Genomic DNA, 20,321 nt, shown 5'->3' with positions numbered 1-20,321 from the left:
GTCAATAGAACAAATAAAATGGAATTAAAAAGTAGTTCAAAGTTTATCCCTTCCACAGTTTATCCTGCTACCCTTCCCCTCACTGCCTCAATTAACTGCTCCCTCTGGAGGCCCCAACAATATTTGGCTTATAACTTCACATCACATGAAAAGTAGTATAGCATCCTGGTGACAAGATTTGGCTTTGGAGCTAGAGAGACCTGGGTTCCTATCCCAGCTCTGACTCTCACTAGTTGTGTGATCTCGGGCAAGTTTCACTCCCCTGAGCCTTAGTTTTCTCATCTGCAAAGGAAATATGGCAATGATACCTATCTCAGGAATTTATTGTGAAGGCTAAAGGAGATAATCCATGTAAGTTTTTATCTCAGGACTCAGCAAATAATGCTCAATAAATATAGGGTATTTTATTTATTGCACTTAACGATATTGTTTCAAAAGTATTTTTATATGTTTTTCTCTCCTGCAGCCCCGCTTGGAGTGTAAGCTCATTGGCAGCAGACACTGGGTATCATGTATAGTCATAAACTTATCTTCTAGCACATCAGTAGCATAGGCACATAGTGGATGTAAGTGCAGTAAGTGTTTTTCAGAAAGTGAAATAACGAGTGAATGGAAGCTTGAGGTGTTTTCCCAACTCATCAGTGATATAACCTATGGCTAGAGTGGACATGAGCTCAGTGGAATTTTTCTTGTCACTTCCTGATTCTCATTTACATGCCAAATCTTTGTGATTGCCATATATTTTCCTTATAAGAGAGGAATTTACCCTCTTTTTCTCCCTGGATGCTTTAAACTTACATAGTAACCACCTCAGTCTCATCAACAGCCTTTCTTCAACAGAGGCAGAAGCACCATGGTCTGGTCCATTCAAAGTACTTCCAAAACTGGTGGCTCAAGGAAAGAAAGAATGGGCAAGTCTGTGACCTCGAAGATCTTGTCCTAAATATGAACACCCAGTAAAGGACACTATTTGGAGTCCGCAGGTTCATATATGCACATTCTGTAGAATCAGAAGCCTCCAACCAGTAAGGATGGCAAATACCAGTGGTTGGCCATGTTTCCCTGGCTCATAACCAAATTGAGCTCCCTTTTCAGGAAGCATTTTAAGGAGGGCTTTAAGGAGGCCACTCCTAGGTACTGAGTAAGGAAGGTTTTCAAAATTCTTTCAGTGAAGAGAGTCTAGAATTTTCACCTCTCCTGAATTCCCTGAAGCCACTCAAGTAGCTTTTGTGTGCCTTAATCACACATCACTGCCCTGTTTCCGTGAAGATTCTGCAGCAGTGGCTCTTCAATTCTCTCTCTTAATGAAGACACAACACCACTGTTCAGAGGGGAAGGAATGAAACGCTGAGCCAGTAAGCAGCCTCCTTCAAGCAGAGAAAGCTGTAGACTTTAAAAAAAAATGGGAGCCTGTAAATACTTCTTTGACATATTAACAAGGACACACTTAACTATGTAGATATTTGAACAACATGACTAAATCCACGTATTTATTATAGTGTACTTTGGCATGAGAATAAAGGAAAAACGAAGGAAAAAAAGGTATAACTCTTGCATACCAGGCGTGATGTCCCAAAGCGGGAGGAAAAACTAATCCTTACTTTGAAGGCTGAGGTGGAGAGTTGCTGCCAGCATTCATTTCAGCCCTGCATCCCTTCTCAGGAGATAAATTACAGTAACTTGCATGGTTTGAGTTAAGGGAAACCCATCCCCCTGATGTGCGGGTGCTGTGTTGGGGAGTGGAAGACAAGAAAGTTGATGTGTTAGGCTATAAATCTTGACTAAAGATGTCTGGGGCTGTTCAGGCACTTCCCAGCAGTTACACGACACAGTTGAGAGTGGAGTCACGGTGGTGGCCACATGTAGTGAGCTGGCCATCAGCCTGTTACCACTGGGGTAGATCCACAGCTAGAAGCAGACTGTGTTTTACCCCTCTCAGTTTTGCAAGAGGGGCTCAGCTGACTATACAGCACACTCAGAGCAGAACAGCCAGCTCTGCTGGCCATGTGTTAACTTCCCCACCGTGAACAGGACAGCAGGCAGCAGTGAGGGAGCTAAACAAGATTTATAGGAAGCCAAGAAAATCAAAACACAAACCATGAGAAGCCCGAGGAGGGAACTCTAAGTGACCCAGACGCTCAGTCTAAAGCCTTCCCTCTTCCCACATACTCTCCTGCCCCTTCACTGACTCATCATCCCTCTAGAATAATAAAATGTCATGCAACCATCACATCCCAGCTAAGACTTCAATTCTCAAAAACCAGCTTTTCCATCTCTGAGCTCTCAACTGAATTCAATTAGTATGTACTGAGTAATCACTGTGACCTTGCATTTTGTCAGATATTGCAGGAGGTAGGAAATATATAAGCACGCTCATGGTGCCCCCATCTGAGGAGTTTCCAATCTTCTTGGGAACACAGACATATTGGACTGTACTCTTTGTTTCTGGACATAGTGCAGAGCTTGTGAAACTCTTCACCATCCTAGGTGGCAACTACAAGTGAACAGGTATCCCTGAGAGCCTGGAAGATGTGCTATGTTCCTGCAGTGACTTCGTGAACCTTCTGCAAACCATTCTTCACTCCTGGGCTCAGGCAAACTGGGAAAAGGACTGAGTTCAAGTCTGGCTGTATGAGAGAGTGAATTTGGATAAATTATTAAATAACTGGTGCAAAAGAGCAACATTCAACATTGCAGAGACGTTTATTGTATACTACCGTGTGCCTGACCCTGTTCTGGAAATTGGAACATACCAGTAAACAAAATAGGCCAAGATCTTTGCCCTCATGAAACTTACATTCTAGTGGGAGAGCCAATAAAATAACAAACAAGTCAATGATAGAGTATGCTAAAAGGTGATGAATGCTAGGCAAAAAGGTTAAAATAGTGCAGCATAAGAGAACTGGGAGGCTGCGTGGAGAGTGGAGTATGGGCAAGTTGCAATACGAAACCGGGTGGTCAAGGTAGGTCTGACTGAGAAGATGAGATTTGAACAAAGCCTTGAAAGAGTTTACGGAGTAATCCCAGTGGATATATGGGGAGGAGCATTTTTAGACAGAGGCAACGCTAGAGGAAGGGATCTAAAGTGAGAGCATGCCTCCACAGTGGAGGAATTGCAAGGACAGCTGGATTGAGCAAGGGGGAGAACTGGAGAGGGGGTCAGAGGAGTAATGGGGAACCAGCTGGTGTTGGTCTGTGGGCCAGTGTAAGGGATTTGGCTTTTACTCTGTATGAAATGGGGAGCCATTTCAGGGTTCTGAGTGGGGACAAGATCTGGTGTGTGTTTTAAAAGAAAAATTTGAGGGACTTCCAGTTTCAGCTCCCACATGAAAAGAAATGAGAAGCCGTCACTCCCGTTTTTACAACAAGAAAAAGCTGGACAAACTGAAAATCAGTGACTCTTCTTAACCCCTCAGACAACTGATATCACAGGGAAAGCTGCCACTCTGGAATATGGAGAGACAGGGGAGTCCAAACAGTCAGCAAGACCTGCTTCCCTGGGGCAGAAGCTTCTGGAACCATGAACTGAAGGAAGACACAAATGGTGATTTTGACAAATTGCTGGAGGCTGAGTGTGGACTAGCATGAGATAAGAAACTCCTAGGCACCTCAGTCTTAGGGGTCCTCCACACTTTGATGGGTTTTGCTTTCAGAAATCTCAGTACTTCTCATGGTGAAGAGCCAAGAAAGATCCCCTCAGGGTCTGGCACGGGGAAGGAAGACTAACCACTGTGAAATGCAATGGCCCACCCTGAAGGGTAAAGGGCCTTTCCTGAGCCTTATACCAGTTAGGAGAAGGGAATTCCTTCCATTCCAGCTTATCTCACCTAAGGCGAAAAACCATAGTCAACAAGGCCAGGGCTTCAAGGAAACAGATTGAGAATGCCACAGCAGGGAAGGGAGTAGAGTACATGGGGGGAAATACTTATGAAGGTCACAGCCCTGAGACACAGGCCCAATAAAAGACTGAGATTTGATTAGAAGATAAGAGAATAGACTCTTCCCCCACCCCTATACCTTAGCAGCACACCAACAAGGATCCAGAATAGTAACCCTAGATTACAGCTAAAAGAACTACAAGACACAAACTCTCTCTGAGGAGGAGTTTTTAGGGAAGCCAAAAGTCAAAAGGAGAGAAAAATAAGGACGCCAGAAAAATCTTAAGCCTCTAGGACTTACCGCTACAGCAAACATTAAACACAGTCCAACTCCTAATCAGAAGAACAGAAATCCTCACACTAAAGGCCTATTTATGTCGGTTCCTATTATCTGATACAGTATGTCCAGCTTTTAACAAAAAATTAAGAGCATGCTGAAAGGCAGGAAAAAACAGTCTGAAGAGGCAAAGCAAGCATCAGAACCAGATGCAGATATGACACAGATGTTGGAATTATCAGACAGAACTTAAAAACAACTATGATTAATATGTTGAGATCCCTAATGGAAAAAGTAGACAAGTTGCAAAAACAGATAGGTAATGCAAAGAAAGAAATGGAAATTCTAAGAAAGTATCAAAACGAAATCCTAGAAATTAAAAACACTATAACAGAAATGAGGAATGCCTTTAATGGGCTCATCAGTAGACCTGAAATAGTCAAGGAAGGAACCAGTGAGTTTGAAAACATGTCAATAGAGATTTCCCTAACTGAAACGCAAAGAAAAAACATCCAAACAAAAACAGAGCATCCAAGAACTGTGGGAAAATATCAAAAGCTGTAACATATGTGTAATTGTAATACCAGAGGAAGAAGAAAGAGAGAATGGAGCAGAAGAAGTAGTTGAAGTAACAGTAAGTGAGAGCTTGCGAAATTAATGTCGGACACCAAAACACAAATCCAGAAAACTCAAAGAACACCAAGCAAGACTGAACGCGTGCACGCGCGTGCACACACACACATTCCTAGACACACCATATTCAAATTTGAAAAAACCAAAAAAGGGAAAATCTTAAAAGAAAGCCAGAAAGAAAAAACACCTTATATGTAGAAGAAAAAAGATAACAATTGGAGCAGGCTTCTCATTAGAAACCATGCAAGCAAGGAGAGAGTGGAATAAAATATTTAAAGTGTCAACAGAAAAAACCCCCACCAACCTAGGGCTCTATAGCCAACAAAATTATCCTCCAAAATTGAAGGAAAAATAAAGACTTACAGTTTTTTTAGACAAACAAAAACTGAGGAAATTCATTACCAGCTGACCTTCCCTGTAAAAAATGTTAAAAGATGTTCTTCATGCAGAAGGAAAATAATACAGGTCAGAAACTTGAATCTATATAAAGAGCATCAGAAAAGAATAACTGAAGATAAAACAAAATATTTTATTATTCTTATTTTCAATTGATATAAAATATAACCTTGTGTTTAAAGGAATTATAGGAACAATGTATTGCGCGATTTGAACATATGGATAAATGAAATAAATGACAGCAGTGTCACAAGGGACAGGAAGGAAAAATTGGAACTACTGTGTTATAAGGTACCTGAGTTAGAAATGAAGCAATACAGTGTTGTTTGATAATGGATTTAGATTAGCTTAAAATGTATATCGTAGGCTTCCACTTTGGGGAAGATGAAGTAGACATACTTTTCCATATTCCTCCTATTAAGTACTACTGAAAACCCTAAACATGATTTATAAAATAAACCTAAGAAGACTCTGAAAGTTGGAGAGAATGAGAGAAGAGACCAGCTAGGGACCCTGGGATCTAGGGAAAGAAATAACAGTGAGTTCCCTGGATTTTCTTTTTACCACGTATATCCTGGACTGAGATCTGAACAAGCCAGCAACCCAGAAATGGCAAAAGTCATGGACAAAAAAAACAAATCCTGCTTTCTCTAACCAAAGATCCAGGAAAAAGGCAGCCTAGCAAGACAGAAAAATTTAGTAAATAACCTCTCTACTCCAGCCAAACACCACAGAAGATCTAAAAATCCACACTATTAAAAGAATGAAAAGACAAGACTAGAAAACACATATCTAATAAAAGACTTGTATCCACAATATACAAAAAACTCTTAAAACTCAACAATAAGAAAACAAAACAACCCAACTAAAAAATGGGTAAAATATCTGGAAACTTTGACAAAGATGTACAGTTGGCAAATAAAAATATGAAAAAGAAGTTCAACATCATTTGTCATTAGGGAAATGAAAATGAAAATGAGATAGCATTATAAATACCTATTAGAAACTGCTACAGTCCCAAAAACTGACAGTATAAATTGCTGGTGAGGTGTAGAACAATAGGAACTCTCACTCATTGCTAGCCAGAATGTAGAACAGTATAGAGCACTCTGAAAGACAATTTGGAAGTTTCTTACAAAGCTAAACACAATTCAGCAATCATGTATTTATCCAACTTATTTGAAAATTATGTCCACACAAAAACCTGCACACAAATGTTCACAGTAGCTTTATTCATAATCACCCAAAACTGGAAACAACTAAAATTTCCTTCAATAGGTAAATGTATAAACATCTACACAACGGAATACTATTCAGCAATAAAAGGAATGAGCTATTAAGCCAAAGCCATGCAAAGACATGGATAAATCATAAATGCATTTTGCTAAGTGAAAGAAACCAGTCTGCAAAGGCTACATAAGTATGATTCTAATTATATGACATGCTAAAAAAGGCAAAACTAAAGTAGTGGTAAACAGATTAATGGTTGCCAGGATTTTGGGGAGAGGAGGGAAAATTGAACAGATGAAGCACAGGGGATTTTTTAGGGCAATGAAACTATTCTGTAAGATATTCTAATGATGTATGCATGACACTATGCATTTATTAAAATCCATAGAACTTTATAACACAAAAAACTTAATGTATGCAAATTTTTAAAATATCATCTAGGAAGTTGGAGGATCCCAAGATGGAATGCAGACTGTGACAAAACAATCTAACATATTATAAATGTATGAAACAATCTCACTAAGGGAGGTGAAGAAAAAAATGCCGACTCAAGTAACTTTGAAAATGAGTGGAATCTATAAGACTAAAGAAAAAAAAATAACTGCACTGCAAATAAGCACTGTACTCTAGTTGATAAAGTTGTTTCCCATGGGGCATGGGTTAACAATTATGAAACCACAACAGAAGTATACCAAAATTGAATGGTTAAGTAAATGGATGACAGATGGTGGAAGTCAGGTTTCTCACTGATGGAGTGGGAAGTTCTAGTAAGCAAGAACTGGCTGGAATCATTCATGTGGTAATGGATTAGACTTGGAGATATCAGTAAGAATTTATGTTTAGCTTAATATACATGCAGATGATTACATATAAAAATATTTCTATATATGTGTTTAAACCTATGTATATACACATATATTTCCTTCGTCTGTCAGCTAAGAGGGCCTGAAAGTAATGACACTCAAGTATCAACAAGCACTCCTAGAGTCCAGATTTTGGTTTCTAAATATCACCATCTAATAAAAGGAAGCAGGGCTCCTTGGAGAAATGGCCAATGCTAAGTTGGCTAAGAAATACACAAGACAAGCCTAGAGCATCTTACAGTGTCAGAAAGTAAGAAAGTGCTAAAACACACACACACAATGATGGGGTTATATCAAAGGGACACATGAGCCAACTGAAAGAGCTTCAAATAGACAGAAGAGCAACACAGGAGTAAAGTAATTTTTATTACCCAAAGTATACAATAAAAATCCATGAGTCCATACTGACATAGATAGATAGATAGATAGATAGATAGATAGATAGATAGATAGATGTGACAAATCTCCCATGCAGAAGAATTAAATTATTTTCAAAATAAATCAAATAATTTATGTGGACACTTTCCCCTCAAGGAGGTGGAACATAACTTCCCAAGAAATGTAGGCTCCACATAGTGACTTTCTTCCAAAGAATACAATATGGAAAGATGGACAAAAAGGTAACTTTACAGTGGAAAAACTTGACAAATACTACCTAAGCCAGGTGATCAAGGCCAACATCAACAGTGACAAGTCATGTTGCTAGCATTAATCCTTGATATGATGTGATGAGAATGGCACTTTACCTCTGTGGTCTTCCTCCCAGAAACTCGTAACTCTAGTCTTATCATGAGAAAAATATCCGACAAATTCTGATAGAAGGACATCCTACAATACACCTAACCAGTGCTCCTTAAAACTGTCAAGATTGTCAAAAACAAGGAAAATATATGAGAACTATCATGGCCAAGGAAAATATATGAGAACTATCATGGCCAAGAGGAGCCTAAGGAGACATGACAACTAAATGCAATGCAGTCTCCTGGGTGGAATCCTCGAAGAGAAAAAGAACATTATAGAAAAACTAAGGAAATGTGAATTATGTACGGAATTTAGTTAATAATAAAAGGTCAATTTTAGTTTATTAATTGTGACAAATGCACTATACTAGTGTAAAATGTTAATAATAGGGAAAACTGAGTATAGGGTGTTGGGAACTCTGTACTATATTCACATCTTCTCTATAAATCTAAAATTATTCCAAAATAAGTTTACTTAAAAAAAAAAAAAAAAAACTTCCCTGGCCACTTTGTTAAGAATAGGCTGTAGGGTAGTGAGGGTAGAAACAGACAGGCCTTTGAGAAGGCTAATGCAGTAACTCAGGTGAGAGATGATGATGCTAGAACCAAAATGGCAGCAGCAGAGGTGGCAAAAACTGAGTAGATGCTCTTCATATTCTCAAAGGTTGATCTCTGAATAAGGAGCTGAGAAAGCAATCAGAATTTTAGAGTGCCTGATGAGGTAACTTAAGTCTTTGCTGTCTGTAACTATCCCATCTGCCCCACTAGAAATGCTCTAAGAGGGCATTTCTGCTGAAGCATCTCAGTTCCTTAGACAGCACACCTAGTAGTCAGTAATTGAATCTAATTCCCTATGCTGTATAATGAGATACTTCAACTCTCCTTACTTCTGTTTGGACTTAGTACCTCCCAGAACACCGATAACTCAGCATCAAAGCAAATGTAACTCTCCCCTATTTATCTTACTAGAGTAGAAATTTTCTTTTAAAAATCCACCTAATTAACTTTCAGATTAGTTGACATTATATTTGCTCTGTAAAAATTATTGATGAGTCCCAATGAATACTCAAGGCCACTAGGTTATTTTTTAGTTCACTTGTACACTCTTGATCGATTCTACCACTTGCATTGAATGGTGGTTATGCTTAACAAGAGGTGGTTATGCTTGTTGCCAAAACTGTTTATATCAGTTTCACTTGTCATTATAATGATTTTCTACTTCAACCAAATATACAAACTGATGCAATATGAGTGCAAATGAAAGTTGCTTCTATCACAACAAAGTTTAGTGCTAATGACTTGAAGACAAGTTTCTAAAAATATTGCCATGGACTTGGGTATGAATGAGAAGAGATTTGAGAACAAAGAAAATGTGAACTGCTCTCAGACTGCTTCACAAGTAACTTGAACTTCTCACTTCAAGTAGAACTTAAAAAACAGAAACAGAAACTGAACATCCTAGAAAACACATTACGGTCATGGTTCATGCAGTAAGAGCACATAGTCTTAATTCAGTAGATTCCTACCCAAAGAAAAGGCTCTGCTCTCCTTCAAAAGACTGGTAACAAGAGTTCATGTATAAGTGTTAAGCTATTATAAAATCATAAAGATAGGTGTGTAGGTATCATTTATTATTATTTCCTGCTTAATTTTTTCAGTTAACCAACAACCACCTGCCGAATTTAGATGGATACTGTATAATGTTTCTACTGCGCTGTGATCCTTCTTCCCATTCATTCCTGTTCTCCTTTTCTCTCTCACCATTTCTTTCTCATCTATGCTTTTAAATGACAGGCTGCCAGTATGATCCAGATAGAATTCCTACAGAAAGTTGCAGATGATTAACAAGTTTTATCAGAGCAGACTTCATTTCCTTGAAGATAGGACATTGCAGGGTATAAAGAGTACTCCAGGCCTTATGAATTAATGTTATTACGAGAGTTAGTCTTGTCTGTGTGAGATTGTGAGCCGACCTTACTGAAGATTCCAGAATCATGAAAAAGATCAATAAACCTGATAAGTCTATTCTTCAACTCAGTGAAGGAAAGTGAGCTCAAAATAAACTGCAAGTGGAAAATGGAGCATCAGTTAACATTATTTAGCAAAAAGAGAATGTAGAGATGCCATAACCATGGGTTTATTTCAGGATAGTAAGAATTAGTCCACATAACGACCCTGTGATGGAGGTGGGTGCACATGTTACCCTCCAGAAACTCAGAGGAGGCAGAGGGAAGCCATGCTGAAGTGAATGGCACCAGAGGAAGTTAACATTTGTTGTCCATGATTTCCTGGCTGGAGATGCCTAAGAATGCATTTCTTGTAGTAAGTATCAAGTCCTACACTATAAATCTAGAGACGGTGGCATTAAGTAAAGATTGTACACTAGCCCTTCACATCACACATATTTAGCATGTTTATTCCTGGTTAAGGCAGTGGATTAAATCTTTTATACATAAAGAGAATACCATGTCTAAAGCCTTTTACCTCTTCTAAGTCAATAAAGTATCAATAGCCCTAAAGTGGTTGTCACTGTGGAGTTTTCTCTTAAAGACAGCTTCACTGAATTGCATACTACAAAGTTCCCCACAATACCCACATTTAAATACACTGACCCGTGGTCAATGATATACTCGGTCATTTACAAACAAGCACTGAGGACCCACTGTACCAAGAGCACTGCAGTAGGTACAGAGGATACACAAAAGGAATAACACAGGGTCCCTGACCTCGAAGAACTGACGTTAACCCTGCCAGCCCCACGTGCTAGCGATCTCACCAGTGACTTCTCCACTGCTAAATCCAGGGGCCACCTTTTGGTCTTGGGCTTTGATCTCTGTGAAGCCTCTGATATTGTTCACTAGTCCCTCTTTCTTGAAACTGTTTTCTTTCTTGCTCATCATTACGCTGCACTTTGCCTTGTTCCGTGGGTCACTTCTCAATCTCTTTTGTCACATCTTCCTCTACCTATTTCTTAAATGCTGGGTAATCCTTGTGGGAGGCAATATAAGTCTTTAGGAAGGATTCTCTATTGAGACTGTTTCACATACATCCTGTTGACTCAGAAATTCCCATTAGAAATCTATGTTTCTGAAGCACTCGTGTACCAGGATGTTAGTTATGATCTTTGTGTAGCCAAATGCAGTAGAATCAGACACTTCTTGTCTGCCCTCTTTCTTCCCTCCCTGACCCCCAGTCCCTGTAATCTGGTTAAGACTCAAGGGGTGAGCAAGAAACCCAGGCCTCATTGACTAGAGGACCTGCACCCCTCTGGCCACTGCACCTGGTTCACGAATGAACACGTGACACAAAAAGAGTCAAGGAGACTCTCCCCCAGGACTTCGGCTGAAACTATCAGGAAAAGTGCTTTCTCTTCTTTCTGGGATTATTAGCTGTAAGAATGCTATAAATCTAGAACTGCTGGTGACCATAGCTACAGCATGTGGATAGAGCCAATCTAAGAACAAAGCTAACAGAAAGACAGTCAAAAGATGGGCAAGAAGGAGAAATTAAAACAGAATTTTGATGCCATCACTTCAGCTTCTGAATCATCCAATCAGTTATGTGAACTATTAAATTCTCCTTTTTTTATTAAGCCAGTTTCACTTAGGTTTATGGAGTTTGTGAACATAGAAATCTCAATTACCACAGGAAAAAAATTTAAAAGAAACTACATGTCTACCAATTGGGGAATGGCTAGTCAAATTATGGTATGTGCTATGAAACACTATGCAGGTGTCAAAAGGAAGAGGCAATGTTACACACACTGTCATGGAAGTTCTCTAAGATACATTTTTAAGAAAAAAAAGGGAAGTAAAAAACCTACAGAGAATGATCCCATTAATATTTTATAATTTTTATTTATTTATGTATTTTTCCCCATTAATATTTTAAATTTGTGTGTGTATATGTGTGGAAATATGCAGAAAAAAGGAACGGAAGGAATTATTCTGAAATGCTTACAATAGTTATCATTAGAGGAGGAGTTAAGGAGTGAGAGATGTGTATAAAGAAGATTTTCTCTGTATTTTTCCAATTTTATTACAATTAGCACACATTTATGTATTACTTATGTAAACCAAAATATTTAAATGGGAAACAATCCTGTTCTTTATTTTTGGTCCTCATCACTTCTCATTCCACAATTCAACACATATAAAACCAACATTCTTTTTCCCCAAAATGTGTTTCTCTTTTGTTTCCCTAATCTAGTTAACGACACCACCTAGTCACTAGAGTATGCGATCGGAAAGCTCTCCCAGATGTGGCTCTTCCTCCCACAGTCCACTTCCCCCAATATCCTAATGGTCACTAAATGTTATCGACTCTACCTCCTAAATACCTCTTGAATCTGTCCTCTTCTCTTTGTCCTCACTTCTGCCACCACAGTTCAAGCTCTCATGAGTTGCCTGGATTATTACAATACTCTCCAATTTCTAAGACATCATGCTTTCTCATCTTTTACTTACTCAAAGAGATGTTCTAAAATGCAATTCTGATCCTGTTACTCCTCTGCTTATCAACCTTCAGCCAATGTAAGAATAAAGTCCAAACTCAGAAGCATGGCATGCTCGGCCCTTTGCAATCTGACTGGTGACATCACCTCTTTCATCTCTCACCACCCTCCTCCCCATGTCTTCACACTTCCAAATATCTTGCAGTTCCCAGAACATGCCAAACTCTCTCTTGCTTCTTTGCTTTTGTAAATGCAGTTTCTTCTGCATAGCTCACTTTTCCCTGCCTTCCTTGCCTGAATCACTCCCTCATTCTTCCAAGTTCAAAGTAAGCACCATCGTTTCTGATTCTCCCGGTGGGATTGGGTACCATTTTTATGTGTTCTTGAAATTCTCTGCCACGGCCACCTCCCTTATCATACTTTACTGTAACTATCTCCTTCCCTACCTGCCTTCCTTCCAGACTCCCCAAGCAGGGGAGGCAGCATCACAAAGTACAGCCTATTAAATCTGCTCTACTATTTAAAGCTGTGAGAATTAAGTTAATTTCTGTGCCTCTGTTTCCTCACCTGTACAGTGAAGAGTACCCACCCTCAAAGCTGCTGTGAGGAACAAGCAGGTCAATATGTGCAAAGTGATGAAAATGGTGCAAAACAACTACTATGCTGACCAAAATATTTTAAATAAATACTTCTGTAAAAGCACGCTTTCCAAAAAAAATAGTTCTATTTTAATGCAAGACTTTCCACCTGCATACAGAAAATAAAGAAAAAAGTCATTTAGAATCTCTGATTTCAAATAACTTGAATGCTAATTGCACACATCCACAACATAGCATCATGACTCTGGTGCGATTATTCATACAACTTTATATAAAGACCACCTCACCCATTAATTTAAATTTCCGAAATGGTAAAAGTGCTAGACCTCATGTTGAACTAATGCCCTGTAGAATTTCATATTTAATGCATTCTGAAAATGCTGGCAGAATTATCCTCCGGCAGGATTTTTTCTAGTCCTGCTTCTACAACTAAAAATTACTAAAAATTTCAAGACAAGATGGTTTCTAAGAACTTTTTCAGGACCAGTGTGAGAGCATGAAAGAACCTTTGTCATCTTTGTTCCTGTCACAACCAAATATTCCTTGCAACCAAATATCTTCACCTGGAGCACATCTTACTGTGCCCCAAAGACCTAGGCAGACTAGAAACGGTACAAATCAATTACGCTAGTTAATTCTTAGAAGAATGGGCAGAAGAGAGAGAGGAAAGGGACTGAGAATATGAGGGATCAAGGAAACATGGACCTGACTTCTTAAAGGTCATGAGCCACACGGGGTGTGTGACTGGAGTGTCACATCTCAGCATGTGATATGCATGGGCCCTTCTTCCCCCTCTGGCCCCCACACATGAGCCCAGGACATCATCCACTATGAATGTCCCACCCACCATGTCAATGCATGGAGTGCACTAAATCTTTCCCTTTGGGCTCGGGCCCTGGAACTCATTATTTCCCATTTTTCACCAGGTCTGGCAGACTGAAGAGACTAGTCAGCATTCATCTTCCAGACCTCAGGGGGGATTCGAGGAGGCAGGGAGGCAGAAAATAACATGCAGGCAGGGCCCTCTGGAAGCCATCTATTGCATTCTCTGGCCTCCTGGTGCTTTGATCTCACTCTGTAGATCATCTCTCTAATCACATCTCTCCTTTCTTTCTATGTATAAAGCCCCAAGTTTTAGGGGCAACAGACTTATAAAAATAATGAGTCCGATATTCATGCAGCTCCCTTCTTCCAAGGGAAGCTGGATGCCCTTCCCATGTCTCTTCATTAACCATTCAACCCTTCTGTGAGGTGGCTGCCAAGGAAAACAATGACTCTGTATTTAGCAAGATAGAAGCAGGGCTGGGGAAAGGGCTTAGAGATTCTGCAATGGCCAGATGAGAGGACATGTCATAAGCAGGACTCTGATGAGTCTACTGAACAAATAAAATTTAATATTGTGCAATGAATAACCCTAAAGAGCAGTATTCCCTGCAAAAACAATATTGGAGGTTTCTTGAAAGCCTCTAGGAAATATGTTAATACAGACCATTTTTTAAAAGATATATTAAAGTGAGGAGAATGAACAGGAAGCATGAGTTGGGACTGGCAGGCAGGACATTTACAGGAAACATTAACTGTGGGCTTCCTCATTGCACCACTGTCTTCCATCCGTAATTTCTATTGGCTTTTTTTCCAGGAAGATCTCAAACGCTGTCTCTTTCTTAGAGTATATTTTTTTTCAGGGAATCAGATCTTGTTTCTGGTTCCAGAAAAGGCACTGCTGTCAGCTCTCTCAAGATCAAGAGTGACCAGGCATCAGGAGTTGGGATGTGTCAGGACTGACTCACTAGACAGTATGCTGATTCTTCTGGCTTTTGTCTCACTTGCTTTGCTTTTTTTTTGCTTTTAGACTCAGCTATTATCCCCAGCCTAAAAGCAGAATATTCAAATTACATGTGCTAATGCTCCCTCAATTAGACAAAATAAGAATGCTGCTACTATGGTTCTGTCTGAAATTATTAGTGTTTTAACTTATGTTTCAAAAAGATTATGGCAATGAAAGGCAAGTGCGTGCAGCCACTAAGTTTATATGAATTTAGTTTCAGACTGTGTCCCGTCAGGTCCCCCCTCCTCATTATGCACCGGATGGCACTCAGTGTCCCCCTGGACAAAAAGAATGAACAACAGCTACGCATAATTCCTTTCTTTATCTTCATCCAGATGCCTGCATCCAGTTGCATATTTTCAGCAGTGCCCTGCTCTCAGCTGACCAGCGGGCAGCTAGCTCAGGGGGAAAGCCACCTGTGCCCCAGAAAATGAAAATCACTGCTCCTATCACAGATATAGAGTCAGTTATAAGCAGTGATCTCAAGACTTTTACAGCCAGCCCCTCTCTGCTCTCGGCCATGCTTTTGTTCGCCTGGGGTCTCTCACTTCACAGGATGACACTTAGATGGACAGTTCAGTGTGGAAACTGGCCACGCTCCTCACATATTAAACAGTGTGCTCAAAAAGAAAAATTATCTTTTTCTACTTACAATGGCTTTAAAAATTCTGCCTTGTATTTGGAAAGCACATTCTACTTAAAAACTTCTTTTATAGTTATAGTAATCAATCCTCTCAGCACCTGGGTGAGCTTGGCATCATTTTCAATTTTATAAGAAACTGAGGTTCAGAAATGAATATAAATATCAGCATGTCAAAATATAAATAATGTCAGAGTCAGGAATTCAACTCATCCCAGCATATTTTGCATCTGATAATAAGCTCTTACCCCTGTGTATAGTAAAATTATTTATAATAACTTGATGGATGCTTTAAAGATCATAGGATATAAATTTACATTTATTATGTGAGATAATGTGAATTTATACAAAATGGAGGAAAATAGAATATGGAAGCCTATGATTTGAACCATCAGAAAAATGGGATAAATTTATCAAGATCAAACAGAACTCAGACAGAGAACAAATGTTTCTGGGTAAAGGACAAAGGCCAGGTTTCTGGAATAAGATGTGGAAACCACAGAAGTAATAGTAAGGAACAAATGATAAATGACACAGAAGGGACCAAAGTGAAAATTCACTGTTCAACCAGAGTTCCAACAGGAAATGCACATGCAATGATGGGGTGATCACAATTACTTATGGGGCTTCCTTACAACAGTATGAGAGTTCTGAATTTTTGTTACCTAAGACAAGCAGAGAGAATGCCAGTAGACGGAAAGGATAAGTAATAAAGAGAAAAATTAACAGAACTGACTAAAAAAAAGTAAAAAAAAAAAAAAAAAAAAAAGTTCAGGAAAAAAACATTAAAATTTAAAAATTATTAACCAAGAGGGGAAGTTGTGGTGAAGTCCCTGTCAGGACAGAAAGGCCCTGGCTGCTGTATTGAACTGAGCGCAGGAGGAAGCCGACGTGAAAGGAGCTGTGGGGTCACGAAGCTTATTTGCCAAGAGTTGTTCCAAATTCCTCCTCATTTCTGTTTACAAACCTGGGCTTTGTCACAGTGCTCAGAATACACTCAGGCCAGTATCCACAGGCTCTTATCTCCCTCATGTTAAACACTAGAGACCATCCTCACAGATTTGCCTGTACTGTGATTAGGATTTCTCACTGTCCATGTATGAATTTACAACAGATGGAGTCTTGACCTGAGAATAGCTAAGGGAATGAAAATACTCCAAGGACCCGGCTATCAGGTACCAGCTCTCAAATTTTACATCAAAAGGCAGAATGCTAGCTAAGTTAAAAAAAATTAGTCTGGTAGCTAATCTTTAATTTAATTCGGAGCATTTGAGATCTAGGGAAGTTCCATAATGAGATTGTTAACAGAGACAAGATCATAACATTTCAAGCAACACTAAAGGCTAACTCATTTTAATTAGTGATTTTTGGCAAATAACACGGCATATTTATATTCCACAGGGAATGTTCTTAAAATGGCAGCAGGAGTGTAATATGAATATTAATTCAATTTAATTTCATTCTACAATTTTTTTAAAGAAGAAAATGTTGAAAACTCTTAAAACATTTGATAAGAAAAGTACCTTTTAAATTTTAAAGTGAAGATAATAGCTAATGAACTTGCCTTGCTAAATAAAATGGACACCATGAAGAAATCCAGTAAGAAACTCTCTGAAATATCTTTGTAGTCAAAATGGAAAAAGATTACAGTGAAGCCCAAGTGGATGAACTGGTGAACTGGGTTACAGAACGCGGTCCGCAACAGCTTCATGCCGGCCATGATCCTCAGAAAAATGTCCCAGCTGTTGGAAAGGAAAGAAAAGAAGTGATCAACGATGGCATGCAAACTGATAGGCGAGTCGCAATAGCTCATGTTTCTTGAGCATTTACTGTGCATTATGCACTTTACAGGCACAAGAAGCCAACATGGTGGGGCCTGTTATTATCCTCACTTGACAGAGGAGTAAACCGAGTCTCAGAGTTTGAGTCACTTGTCTAAGGTCCCAAGGGGCGGAGCTAGGATTGAAACTCAATCCTAAGTGACTCTGGAGCACAGACTCTGCCACTTGAGGCAGCTCCTTTCCACCATGTGCTTTTCACAGTCCCCGTCCTTCAGCAAGGACACAGAGCTCCGTGGAGCTTATCCGAAGGACCACTGCAGTGACAGCTTCCACGGACAGCTTGAGGACAAGTGAGAAAACACAGAGCATGCCGTTCCTGTTAGCGTCTGCTCAGTACCTGCTTTGTATTATGAAAGAATCTTACTGAAGCACCAACGTCATAATAGTTAACATTAAATTCTGAAAAGAGGAAATATCCAGCATCTTCAGAAAGCCATTTTTACTTTTACATATTAACTGCCAATGTTTTCCAGCATATTGGTCATCCCAGTGAACAAAAGCTTTCTGGTCTCCCTTTTTTCCTGCTAAAAATTATACCATCAACATTTTTTTCTTCTCGCTGCATAGGCCTCAATAAGGAGCTCACCAAAGCAGTCTGGTGAAGTAATACTAGGACTTTGCTTTGAGGACTGAACTCCTGAATGCTCTTGTCTAGGGAATGGGATTATTAACCCGTGTAGAGAGCATGTGTTATGTGTACAATTCCACTAGATGATGAGGTCAACAGTGAATAGTCTACCGACCTTGAGATTGGAAGGTAAATGATAACAGCTCAGGACAGCCTGACAGAGCAAGCAACCACCTCCTGGAGGGCTCTGTCTTTCTGAAGGAAGGCTTTGCACAATTTAACCAGATCCTCCTCCAATTATAACATCCTATTTGGGAACTCAAAAGACAGAACTGGAAATACTTTCCAGAGAGTGGCTGCACTTGGCACTTGCAAGAGAGAGGTTTTCTTTTTCTGGCTAAGTACAGAAAACTGGGTTTGTACCTCCATTTCCCTAAGCCTAGAGGGATCTTGGGCTCTAGACCCTTATCAGCATTATTAACGTGTTTTAAAAGTGCTTTCAAAGTCATTTTTGAATTCATTTTGAAAGTCATTTGCACCTATCAGGTGCAAAATTGTCATTTTTGTCATCAAAAAGATCTAATGTTGGCAATTCCATCTACCACTATCTGATATTTTATACCCTTCAGCCTTAGGGCTGCGATTATTTCCACTCTGCCCTATGATGCATGCAGTGAGGTTCCCAAGATTTGCCTTCTGAGAAAAACCAGCCCCTGATTACATGCAGATTTGGGGAGGGTGGGAATGTGTTTACGTAACCTCAACATGAAGCCCTCATGATCCTGCAGAGAGGCTGAGCATTGATCCACGACCTGCCTTCTTTTTCGGTTGGACAACTAACGCCCATAATGAAAATACAGCATGAAAACATGACCTTGACAACAACCCCATGTACAAGAATCCCTGTGGGACAGCCAAAGCCCTGCAAGGGACCCCAGTGATACGGCATCTCAAGACTAGGGATATTTTGGTTTTCAGGGGAGATTGGTGATTTTCTGGGTTATTCAGGCCAAATCTAGATGAGGGTCAACATCTGAACTTTCTGTTTTCTGTGACTATGGTTAAAATGAACAGCATTCATTTTATGTTTATTAATGATAACTAAGACTATGGCAGATCTTAAGGGCTGATGTTTACGGCTTTTATAACATTGCAATAGTAATGGTTACAGTTAATGGTTCACGGGTTGTTGTAGGCTTGGCTGAAGGTTTTATAAAGGTTTATGTAGCCATGTGTGAACAATGGCCTGGGAAAGATATAAAGCATCCATTTAGACCAGGCTAGAAAATAGAAACACCTAACAAGTATCACAATTCTCCCACTCATTGATTTACCAGGCCCCCTCACTTGATCATCCATCCATCCATCCTTCTACCATTTACTAGGGATTTGGCAGTGAAAACTGAACAAGAAACAGTGCCTGCTATTGAACAGTTCACTAGCCATCTGGCACAGTTGTTCTCAATGAAGGCAGGGTGGGGCCTAAGCTTATATAGTTTGAAACAGGTCTCTAAGTGATACTGATATACAGCCTCTTGCTGTCCTGTTTAGAACAGCTGGTCTAGTGGGGGGCTTGAAATCTTGAGAGATTTTTTTTAAGTCTTCAGATAGATGCCTCAAGAATATAAAGGAATTATCACCTTTGGGCTCTGATAAAAATAATTCCATTGGTATCATCTGGGAGTTGAGAATATACGAAGGTATATACGTAAGGTGCTACTTTCTAACTTTAGTGTCTGGAAAAAATTACAGGGACAGAAAGTAATATTACTTTAAACTGGACTCTCTCCGAACTGCTTGAATCTGCCTGACTCCCAACCGTTGCGTCCGTCCTCTGCCAACAGTCAGAACTACTTGGCCTCAACCTGCAGGCTTAGTTTGAGGTCCTAAGTCCTGATGTTGGATAGGGAGAACTTTAAATCCTTTAGCCTGATACCCCAGGGCAGCACTGGTAGTTTCTTGCTACTTCGGTTCTGATTGAGAGCCCTCGTTCTAGAAATTGAGTATCTGCCTTGTTCTAGGAGGTCATCATGGGGTCAGTCAGGATTGTACCATAAGGGAACCACCCGCCACTAGGAGAAGCACTCATTGTTCTAGATGTAGAGTCATCTCCTGGATTGGGACCCACCCAGACTCTATAGGAGGTCTGTAGTCCCATCGTCTGTCTTCTTTATCCAGTGAGACTAATTTTCATCCCTGGATCTGAAGTCCAGGATTTTAAATACCAAAGGGCACGGACTTCTTGCCCTGGCCTAACTGAAACAGGTCTGGACTGGAAGGAAGGCAGAGTATGATAAAAACAGGACGGTTATAGGATCATTTTATTTAGTGTCTCCTTTGTGTGACCATGAATCTACTCAGAGTCTGACAGAGTA

At 39.7% G+C, this 20,321-nt stretch overlaps 1 protein-coding gene across 1 annotated transcript in view; it reads right to left on the bottom strand.

Annotated features, from left to right (window-relative positions):
- The window catches only part of PCNX2 (pecanex 2), a 302,893-nt gene that overhangs the window by 112,293 nt on the left and 170,279 nt on the right, over window positions 1-20,321 (bottom strand). The window contains exon 21 of the mRNA XM_004432376.3: window positions 17,102-17,279. Within this exon, the coding sequence (XP_004432433.2) occupies window positions 17,102-17,279 (178 nt within the window). The remainder of the gene's footprint in view (window positions 1-17,101; window positions 17,280-20,321) is intronic.

This window comes from Ceratotherium simum, chromosome 6, assembly GCF_057802395.1.
Source record: "Ceratotherium simum simum isolate JZ-2026a chromosome 6, ASM5780239v1, whole genome shotgun sequence".
Taxonomy (NCBI): Eukaryota; Metazoa; Chordata; class Mammalia; order Perissodactyla; family Rhinocerotidae; genus Ceratotherium; species Ceratotherium simum.
Note: the sequence above shows the minus strand (reverse complement) of the source record. Positions and strands in the feature narration are given on the sequence as shown.